This window comes from Micrasema longulum, unplaced genomic scaffold, assembly GCF_059751315.1.
Source record: "Micrasema longulum isolate JH-2025_06_02 unplaced genomic scaffold, ASM5975131v1 h1tg000453l, whole genome shotgun sequence".
Lineage (NCBI taxonomy): Eukaryota > Metazoa > Arthropoda > Insecta > Trichoptera > Brachycentridae > Micrasema > Micrasema longulum.
Window position 1 is genome coordinate 1707258 of NW_028277652.1, and position 11424 is coordinate 1718681.

Below are 11424 nucleotides of genomic sequence, written 5' to 3' on the forward strand. Positions count from 1 at the left end.
AGTGCTTGTTTATTATTATTCATTTATTTAACTTTTGTACATAATGTTATATGTACATTGGCGGGCTTATTGCCAAATGGCAATTTCTTCCAACCAACCAATAAAATAAAAGTTTTATTTTTATAATTCAAATTACAGAACGTATTCAATAGAAGAAAAAAAAGATTAAAAAGCTAAAGATATATAAAAATAGAAATAAACGTATTTGTTTATAAATTAACTTAAATCAAAACTATTACTCAATGGGAAAAAGGAAAAAAAGGGGAAAAAGGAAAGGAGGAAAGATTAAAGAAGAGAAAGGAGATGTTTCTTCAGATGTGATTTAAACAGAGATAATGTAGTAACATCTTTGATGGTGGATGGGAGATGATTCCACAGTTGAGCCGCATGGACACTAAATGAGTTAGAGAAGAAAGAGGAATTGTTGAAGAGAATTGAAGGAATATAGATGTTCAAATATAGGCAGAATGGTAAATGTTACACAGTGTGTAAAGTGGCCACTTAAACCAGCCATTGACAGGTCATAAGCCCTGTAGATGCCTAGACTTCTATATTACCTTTTCTTAAATGTTCTTCATCTCTGTTGTAATATGTTAGTAGCTTTTATAATTAAGATCCAAAATATATAAATAAAAAAATAGATTATACGAACAAAAGATAAAAATACTTCATTTTTAATATTAAAGTTATACATAAATAATATAAGTATTTATTCCATCTGCCAGTCTGTAGCACTAACTATGCACAACACTCTTTCCTCCATCGTTCTTGCTCTAACCATAATGTTTTTTTTTTCATCTTTTGATATATATCACATACCCCTTAATTTATTTCAAAATAAATTAAGACTTATTATTTCTGGCTGCGATACAATTCCACTTACTATTTAATGATGTACACTCCTGAACACTTACTCCCACACTAATATACATAAACACACATCTACACTTACTCTCATACAAATATACATAAACAGATCCTTTTGTTGTAACACAATTTAATAATATGTATGATTTTTATTTAGAAACTTTGCTGGTCTGTCTTTAAACTGTATTGAAAAAAATGTTATTATATCATTTTCAACTGTTTTTTTCTTTAAAATAAATAAAAAAAAAAAAATAATAAATATCAGTAGGTATTGCAATAGTCTCAGCCAGTTAGTTCTTACCACTTTCATAATAAAATTATTAGTATTCCTTATACATTTTTTAAAAATATTTTTTGAACCACGACTAGCATGATCATCATCATTTCCCTGTCCGCACCTAAGGGTGCATAGGGCACTGCATTGTTACACCAACCACAGTGTATCTCAATCATTTTTATTACATAAAGGTAAACATGAAAAGACCGACCATACTCTGAAATCAGAGTATAGTCGGTAAATACGAAATCTGGCGGCGTTCTTCCAGAAATAAGTTCTTCCAGAAATTGGATAAAAATTTAATAGGTCATTTGAGAAACTCCATAAGTCAGGTTTTTGGTGGATGTGACTTTGACTTGAAACGCACTTCATTCCGTTAATAAACCAATGTTCTAAAATTAAAATAAAGGTTATAAATGACTGAATACGCTATTAGCAACCTTTTTTTATCTATGTTAGATATAGATATTTCATAAAAAAACAGTTTTTCAGATATTTATTTATTTTGCACTACAATAAATACACATACAATTTATAAACATATAAGGGTGGGCATATTGCCTTAAGGCAATTTCTTCCTATCTACCTAAACCATAAAGTTTGAGAAAATTACAAGTACATATTTTAAAATAATACAATTTTATATAACAATTTAAAACAAAAATGAACTAAAAAATTTACGCTTATAATTTTATACATTTTTTTTTAATACACTATACTATGAAGAGAGGAGAGGAGAGGTGATATGATGGAAAGAAGAAGGAGAAAGGAACAACTCAAACGTTTAGATAGTCACATTTCAATCTTGATCTAAATGTAGATAAATAAAGAAAGTGGATAGATTATTCCACAATCGAGCAGCTACTACTGTGAAAGAGGAGACAAAAAAATTAGAGCGGTGAAGGGGTATTAAAAGGGTTCTCTCGTTACTAGAGCGAAGAGATAGTCCATGTTGTTATAGAGGTTGAAAAAGCTCTCTCAGGTAAACAGGCAAAGTAGGATTATTCAAAATATTGTGAAGAAAGGATTGAAAATCAAAATTGGAAATGATAAAAATTTTCCTACTAATGGTATCAATTTATTCCCCCTTATTATTAACTGTATATCTTAATTATCTTCCTGCACATAAAACCAAAAGTATTAATTAATAGGTGAAAAGGGGTTTAAACTTATAGGGTTTCTGGAATGACTGATTCAATTAGGTAGCTTGACTATATTCTTCAGGCTTAAAAGAATGATAAACCATTTGTGATTCTCAATAAACCATTCGTAATTCTCAGAACCAGACAATTCTGGTCGTGGTTTCTACTATGATCATCACTTGATTTTCTTTGATGGGATTTTTAATGGAATTATATCAATCAACCCTAATTTTGGATTTGATTAAATAATGTTTTTTCTAATCAATTTTTAATTTATGTTTCAGAGCGACGAAGGCAAAATCGTGCACAGATCTTATCCAGTCGGGAGACTAAATTATTCTCAAAGTGTTTAGAAAGTCATAAATCTTTTATTAACTAATTGTACAAAATAATTTGATTAATATTATTCAATTGTATCCCTATTATGTGCTATCTTATCAACTTTTAATTATTCGAATTTTTCATATAAATTTTTTTGTAAATGTGTAGATTTTTGTATATTTTGTTTTGTATAATTTCTACTTTAATTGTAAAGCGCGTGTACCTTAAATTTATTTATGTATTGTTTAAATTAATCCATATAATTGAATTAAATGTGTATTTATGTGCATGAAATGTATGTGTTAAAATAAAGAATTAGAAGAATATAAAAATTTATTTTTTTAAAAAAACCTCATTATAAGATTATTAGGTAGGTAATAATACAATTCAAAACAAGTTTGCAAATGATCGTTTATTTATTTATTCAATATATCACCAGAATTCAATATTATTTGGTTGAATTAACAATTTGTTCCTGATTGGTAATTCCATGCCCAAAAATGCATTCTTCAAGTTTAGATTGGTTTGATTTATTAAATGATTCATTTTACAAATGCACTTACTGCTGATTATGAATATTTTGACAGAAGAATATGATTAATAATTTAGCGTATATGTTCTGATAATATTGCAGATTAGCAATGGATGTTTAGGTTATTTAAAAGTGACTGTTACTGTTTTACTAATTAAATTGTTTTGTGAAACTGTTCACAAAACAGTTTAATTAAAAGTAATCTAAGTAAAAGTTTAGATCGGCGGGGGCAAAAGATCTAGTAAAAGCAACTGCTGGACCAGTTTCACAAAAATTAATTAAATTTTACTTGTTACTAGCCACGCTCCTCTAAACTGTTATTTATGAAACAGTTTCTCTTACCCTGACTAGTTTTTCATTTTTGTGGGGGGAGCACGTTGTTGCCACACTGCTGTAAAACCTGTTTTTTTTTATCAAAACTGTTTTACATATCCGGAGTCAGTTTTCGGTTCCAGCTATTTCCAAAATTTTTTATATAATTTATATATTCTAATGACAGTTAATTGGACTTAGAAAAACAGGGATGAAAGTAGGCTGAATGCTGTCGAAATGCGATCTCTCGGTGAATGTGTGGTAAAACTATGTACGATAGATACACAAATGTTGAGATCCATACATTATGTTAGGCCGAGATAAGCATTATTGACAACATCAAGAAAAAAGCTCTACGTTGGTTTGGACATGTAGAGCGAATGGACAGCGAAAGAACGGCTAATAATATTTAAAATGCAAATGTTGATGGATGCAGAAATACAGGATGACGGAGAAAGACATAGTATGACCAAATCCAACAAATACTTGAAGATGGACTTGTTACGTATGAATAATCGGCGCGCATGCATGAGAAGATGTGTGAATGTAGATGAAGCGAGATCTGTATGCAAGGATAGAGTGATGTTGCGTTCTATCCTCTCTGCCTACCCTTACGGGGAAACGGCGTAATGGTTCGTTTGTATGTTTGTTTGACAGTTTATTTTTTGTGAAACTGTTTTAACTTTTTCAGAACAAAAAATGTAATTTATTTTCCATATCATTCAACTATTTGTTTTTGTAACTATTATTTACAATAAATACGTTACTTTTTCGTTTTTAGAATTAAAATCATGTTTAGTCCGTACTCATACAGATGATGTGTTAAAAAGGTAAATAATTGACATGCAAATTAATTAATTACTTAATTCATTCCATTTTTGAGAATAAAAAAAACCCCCTTTTAAAGAGCATTTATTAATTTTGAATAAATTCATTCACATGGTAAAATTTTATCTCTTAAGGTAGTTTACTAATTAAATTTTCAATTCTTTTACACTTAGAAGATATAAGGCAAAGTGACTCAGTTGTAAAAACAGGCTACGAAAAAAAAAGATCATTCTGGTTTTTTGTTTTTTATATTTTATTTATTATATTGGGTAAACAAACAGTATGAACAGAAATATTGTCGATTTCTTTGAGTATAATTGTAGGACACTCATACACACACCAAAAAATTTTTTTCACTAACGATAATTTAAAATATGTTCAATATAACGAATGTAAAAGATAATAAATGAAAAATATGTATATAATAATAAAATTCTGAGAGAAATTGAGATTTTTCTTTGATTTTCAACTTAAATTTACATACATTGTCCTACAAAATATCAGCCTCCGTAAATCTATTGTTATATTGCTTGCATATTCCAGAATAATATAGGTTGTTTCAAAAGTTTATTGGCGCGATTTTATAGTTGGCTCACAGGATTAAAGTATTTCAAGTAGATTCGAGGATATCAATTTCATTTTTTTATTAATTTGTATAAATATAACTGGTCCAACATTATTCTTCGATTTTTAAGAGAGTTTATTCGACGGTACTGCATACTTTCAGCATCATAAGAGAAGTTAAGGTAAAATTACATTATAAATCATAATATCAAACCTGGATCATATGTGTATCAAATTAAATCAATTTAATCTTGATTTTGTTTTTTTAAACCGCCAGCGCCATCTGTTATAAATATTGTGCGGCTTATGCATCATTGACATCTATGCAAAAATGAACAAATAAAAATACTTTGTAAACGAGCTTCAATTTTCTACCCATAGAGTGCTCTAAAAGTGAGGCCGTTTACGATCAGTGTGTACACAGATGTGTAGTAAATACTCCAAAACTTTTTGCAAAATATTATCGCAATCATATTATTATGGCGAAGGTATTTTTAATTTGTGAACCTACAGATTATGTAAATATTATAAGATGGCAATATTATTTTAATAAACCCAGTATTATGATAAATAAATCTACTGAATAAAGATATTAAATTGCGGCACCAATGCCATCTAGCGGTTGTGTAGTAAAAAATCGAGCTGTCCAGTGCCTAGATTATTATGGGAAGATAAAAACATCATACCTTCACCGTATAGTTGAAGATAAATTCTCTCTAGCGATTATAAAGATATATTACCGACCCCTCACCTTCAAGTTTTGTGTAGGTACATATATATGTAACAAGGGGAAGAGTACGTCACGGTACACATATCTACGCTCTAAAATGACATAGCTTCAGTATGACGTCATAGTTGAAGATAAAAGTCGCCCTACCGACTATAAAGGTACACTACCGACAGCCCTATCATCAAGTGTTGATGTAAGTACATCGGTTTATACCGACAGGTCTAGAACCCCTCAATACATTGATCTACGCATTAAAAGTATCAAAAATTTTGTTCCGCCGGGCAATTTTTCCCTTAATTATGATTTATCAAAAATTTAAAAGCCTATTAAAAATATGAGAGAGAAATGAGTAAATTTTGAAGTCGAATTAAATTCCGACATAACTGTCACTTTAATAAAACGAACGCCTAGATGTGAAAATAATGTAGCTAGATTATCCGCCTATTAGCAAATAAGAGTTACGACTCTAAAAAAATAATTTAGTTATTATATTTTTTCCATCTGTTTTACTATCTTTCCGAGTGTATGTATTGAAACGTTAAAGGAGCCGGCTTTGTAGTCGATCGGTAGATATATACAGACGATCGTTAAGCGTACCGTCCAGGTGATTTCCAAAAGTCATGCAAAATTCATGTTCAAGTGAATTTTTTTTGCTTGAATTGGGATTTATTGGAGTTTATAATAGCTTTGAAGTGAGCTCTTTTTATTACAGAAGCCTATTAAAAATAATAATGAGAACTATTTTAAATGTTAATGACGTAAGGAACGCGGACTAATTATTTGCGGTCATTCCATTGGCTTGTTTCCATCATATGATGTCGGTATGACAAGTAGGTAGAACATAACGAGGTAAGATACAGATAGTACAGAAGTTAAGTATACCGTCTCGATATATACAGATGAAGATAGCGTTGATAATCGAGGCACTGGGCTTCGATTATGATAGGAAGATGAAGACGTCATACCTTCACTTTGACGGTATAGTTGAAGATAAATTCGCTCTCGCTAGAGCGAATTTATCTTCAACTAAATCGCTAAATATAATCGCTATTGCAAAGATATACTACCGACCCCCACTTTTAAGTTTCGGTAGGTACATCGATATGAAACAAGAGGAAGCGTACGTCACGGCAAACATTTCTACGCTCTAAAATGACATAGCTTCAATATTACGTCATAGTTGAAGATACAATTCTCCCGACCGACTACAAAGACATACTATCGATACCCCCTTGGTGTAAGTACATCGGTTTATACCGACGGGTCTAGAACCCCTCGATACGTTTATCTACGCATTAAAAGTAACAAAAATTTTGTTTCACCTAGCAATTTTTTCTTTAATTACGATTTATTTAAATTTTTAATCGTTTTGAGGTTGGCACTTTTTTATTAAAAGCCTATTAAACATATGAGAGAAATAAGTAAATTTTGAAGTCGAATTGTATTCCAACATAACTGTCAGATTATGAGAAACGAGCGACTTGATGCAAAAATAATCTCGTTAGATCCTATAGTTAGAAAGTTACCACTGTAAAAAATCAATTTAGTTATTATATTTTTTCCACCTGTTTTACTATCTCTCCGAGAGAACGTATCGAGATTCGAGAGCCGGCTTTGTTATCGCTACGTACTACCTTAGTAGATAAATGCCAAAAAAATCATGTTCAAGTGAGCATTTTTTGCTTGAATCAGGATTCATTGGAGTTTATAATCGCTTTGAAGTAGGCACTTTCTATCAAAGTCGCCTATTTAAAATATAAATGAGAACTATTTTAAATGTCAATGACGTAAGGAACGCGGACTAATTTTTAGCGGTCATTCATTAGCTTATTTCGATCATATGGGGTCGATATAGCAAGCAGGTAAAACTTACCTAGGTAAGATACAGATAGTACAGAAGTTAAGTATACCGTTTCGATATATACAGATGAAGATAGCGTTCATAATCGAGGCACTGGGCTGGTATTCCAAACGCTCTCGTGGCCGTATTATCTCGTGAGTTTACATACAAAATACACGAGAAAAAGTGTTTTCTCGTGCCACGAGAGTGGTTCAGGATAGCAGCCTAGGGCCCGAGATTACAATCAATGGGAAATCAACTCCATCGTCCATAAAGTATTCTGGAATTTTATATAAAAAATATGTTGAAGTATCTTCGTCGTACCTGTAATTGAACACTTTTTTTAACATGCAGATTTTATTTTCCTTTACAGGCAATTACAGATAACTGTTTTAACTTCTCATTTTATTTATTTAACTTCTTATACATGCCCGTCGGCGGACTTTTAGCCAAATGGCAATTTCTTCCAACCAATCAATAAAATAAATGGTTGTAATAATAAAAATACGTATATAGTTTTATTCCACTTTTATTTATAATTTTTACTTGTGATACTTGTTTCGTCGTGACCGACATCGTCAGACTGGTGGCAGACGAAACAAATGTTACATACAAGTGCAAGCAGCAGTTGTGTAATTTTATATCATTATGAGAATAAAAGAGTTTTAATTAAAATAAATAAATTAATCAATGAAAATTGTATGAATTTAAGTTTTGTTTGAATGTAAATAATAAAAACATATGTAGGTACAATATGTTTTTATTTTTTACAACCTTTTGATGAAGTTTTATAGTAAAAATTTATTAAAACTATAGCAGGGGCCAGGCCGCTGGTTGGTAGTTCTTTCGAAAGGCATGTTCCCCGGGCCCGGAGTAATAAATAAAAGTGGAATTAAACTTACTAATCTGTATTACAACAACAACAACAACAAACCATCACGCCGTTTCCCCGTAAGGGTAGGCAAAGAGGATAGAACGCCACATCGCTATATTTGCATACAGATCTCGCTTCTTCTACATGCATACATCTTCTCATGCACGCGCGCCGATTATTCATACTTTTGGCATGTCCATCTTCAAGTATTTGTTGGATTTGGTCATGCCATGTCTTTCTCGGTCTACCTCTATTTCTGCATCCATCAACATTTGCATTTTAAATATTATTAGCCGTTCTTTCGCTGTCCATTCGTTCTACATGTCCAAACCAGCGCAGAGCTCCTTTCTTGATTTTGTCGATAATGCTTGTCTCAACCTTACATAAGGTACGGATCTCAACATTTGTGCATCTATCGTACATAGTTTTACCACACATTCGCCTGAGAGATCGCATTTCGACAGCATTCAGCCTACTTTCATCCCTGTTTTTCCAAGTCCATACTTCGCTCCCATACACCAGGGTCGGGACCAGGACTCCGTTGTGAACTGCCAATTTTGCCTCTTGAGACAAACATTTATTTGCCAAGGTTGATTTAAGTGCTCCGTTCACTCTGTTCCCAGCACTCGCCCTCCTTTCAATATCTTTTAAAGTCATTCCATCCCTAGTAAACATACTTCCCAGATACACAAATTCCTCTACTTGTATTATTATAATTAAAATGCTGTTCCACCAAGAAATGTCGGTAAAAAAACTCAATCTATTAAGGTAAAAGCTTACATTAATAATTTATGTTTAAAAACCTACGCGAGAAAAAATAAAGTACATACACAATAAAACACAATATACACAATAGAAAATATACATTGTACATTGTACTCTCCTCCTTCTTCTCTTAGTGCCCTGTCAGGTATCCCCAACGTTGGCAATCACTCTGGCAAGGGTCTCTGTCCTGTGCTGCCCGGAAAATCTGCTCCACAGACCTGAAGTTAGTCCAGTCTCGTATAATTCGCAGCCAGGACATCTGTCTTCTTCCAGCCCCTCTGTGACTCTCAATCTTGCCTTTTAAAATTAAATTAAGCAAGTGGTACTTTTCTCCACGCATTATATGCCCCAGATACGAAATTTTACGAACTTTTATGGTGGTAGAGAGTTATCTGTTCGTTCTAGCTCGACTTAGGACTTCTGAATTTGTTATCAGGTTCAAGATATTTTAAGCGTTCTGCGATGCAACCACATCTCAAAAGCCTCCAGGCTGTTCATAGTGTTCACCTTCAGAGTCCAAGTCTCATCGGTCTTGCTCAAACTATAGTGCTTTTTTTTCATCTATTGATATATTTAAAAATTAATTAAGACTTATTCTTTCTGGCTGCGATACGCTCGCACTTGCTATTTTATTATGCTCACGCTTACACACACCTGAACATCTACTCTCATATAAATACACACAAACACACCTATACACTTACTCTCATACAAATACACACAAACACGCCCTTTTGTTGTACCACAATTTAATATGTATGATTTTTATTTAGAATCTTTGCTGTTCTGTTCTTAAACTGTATCTTTTTTATATAATTATATCATTGTCGACTGTTTGTTTCTGTAAATTATATAAATGATATTTAGAAATACATGTTTAGGTAATAATTATTCAACTTTTATTTTTTATTTTATTTAATAATGTATTTGCTTTCACTTTCCATTATGTTGTATCCCAACAACTCATCATAGTCCTCTTGGCCTCATAGAGTTAAGGATAACTAGATATTTATATATTATTTGTAATATATAAATATGTATTTGAATGAATAAATAAATAAATAAAAATTCAAAAGTCAACAGACATAATAGAAGAAATGGATGTTTAAACAAAGGCAAAATGGTGAATGTTATAGTGTGTAAAGTGGCCACTCAAACCGGCCAACGACAGGTCATTAGTCCTGTAAATGTCTTGACTTCCAAATGGCGCTCTCTAAAATGTTCTTCACTTCTGTGTTTTTTTGTTAATCTTCATAGTTTCTTATGGGGTGAAATACAGTTTTTTGTCTTCAAACATTTGGCCAAGCTCACAATATTGTAAATATCAGATAATGTTGTAATCTGCATAATTAATTATTTCTTAATTTTCTAGCCGCTTAATTTAATAGTTTTATCTCAAAGTGCATTTTTAAAGATTAAAACGATGCGGTAACGCATAATATTGTGGGTAAAATAATATTTAGATTATAAATTTTAAATGCCCGGAAAAAGATACGCCATTACAGAATAGCCAAGAACATTCTATTTAAAGAGATAAATGGCGCCGCGTTGTGTAACTGTATTATAAATCTTTTTCGCGATCTTTTGATATTCTTCACTTTAATGGGACTGTGACAAATTATAAATTACAAAACAAAACAACAAGAAACAAGATACAGTCGTGGACAAAATGTTCCTGGCTGCCTTTCTTACCATTTTAATGCTGACAGCAGCTGACAGGCACTTGTCAAAAGAAAATACTCGATTCTCGGTTCGCCTTGAAAACTCCATTTCATGGGTATAGTTCATAATCATATGATGCTGTCTTGCATTTTAATTTATTGGACTACGTACCACACCATCTATAATATAATATACGAGCTAAACCCGGCAATTATTTGCTATTGCTAGATTTGAGTATATACTCGCGTATATATTAAATGAGCACAATCGAAAGTTTGATATCAATTACTGTAATTCGTTCAAATTTAATATGCACATATTATGCATTATTACTTTTTTGTTTCGGATTACATAAATTGTGAGGATTTGCGGAGACGGAGAATTTTGATAAATAGGTATTTTAACATTGTTCTGTCACTGTCTTGCAGATGCCTCCCCGATACTGTGCGAAAAACGACCCTGTTCGACCTTTTATGCCTAACTAAAATAGACCAAATCGACGTTTCGCTGTCCCGTTTTCCGCACCACAAAACTAAATCGATTATGTTATTTTATTAAACACAGTATCACAATAAAATTGTATTTTACGTTGCTATTTGCGTTTTTTAAAAATAGTTATCATATTTGTGTACTGTGTTCCCGAAGACATTAGATAAAATTGGGTGCTTTTATGGGGTTTTGGATGGTTCTCGTTCCTAGTAACTACAACA

General features: G+C 31.9%; 1 protein-coding gene across 4 annotated transcripts in view; it reads left to right on the forward strand.

Annotated features, from left to right (window-relative positions):
* Nucleotides 1-2939, forward strand: part of LOC148281489 (uncharacterized) — a 163909-nt gene extending 160970 nt beyond the window's left edge. For all 4 annotated transcript variants that reach the window (XM_088226634.1, XM_088226636.1, XM_088226635.1 and 1 more), the window contains one exon: nucleotides 2571-2939. In XM_088226634.1, coding sequence (XP_088082760.1) covers nucleotides 2571-2619 — 49 coding nt within the window. In that variant the 3' untranslated portion in view covers nucleotides 2620-2939. The remainder of the gene's footprint in view (nucleotides 1-2570) is intronic.
* Nucleotides 2940-11424: the final 8485 nt, after the last annotated feature.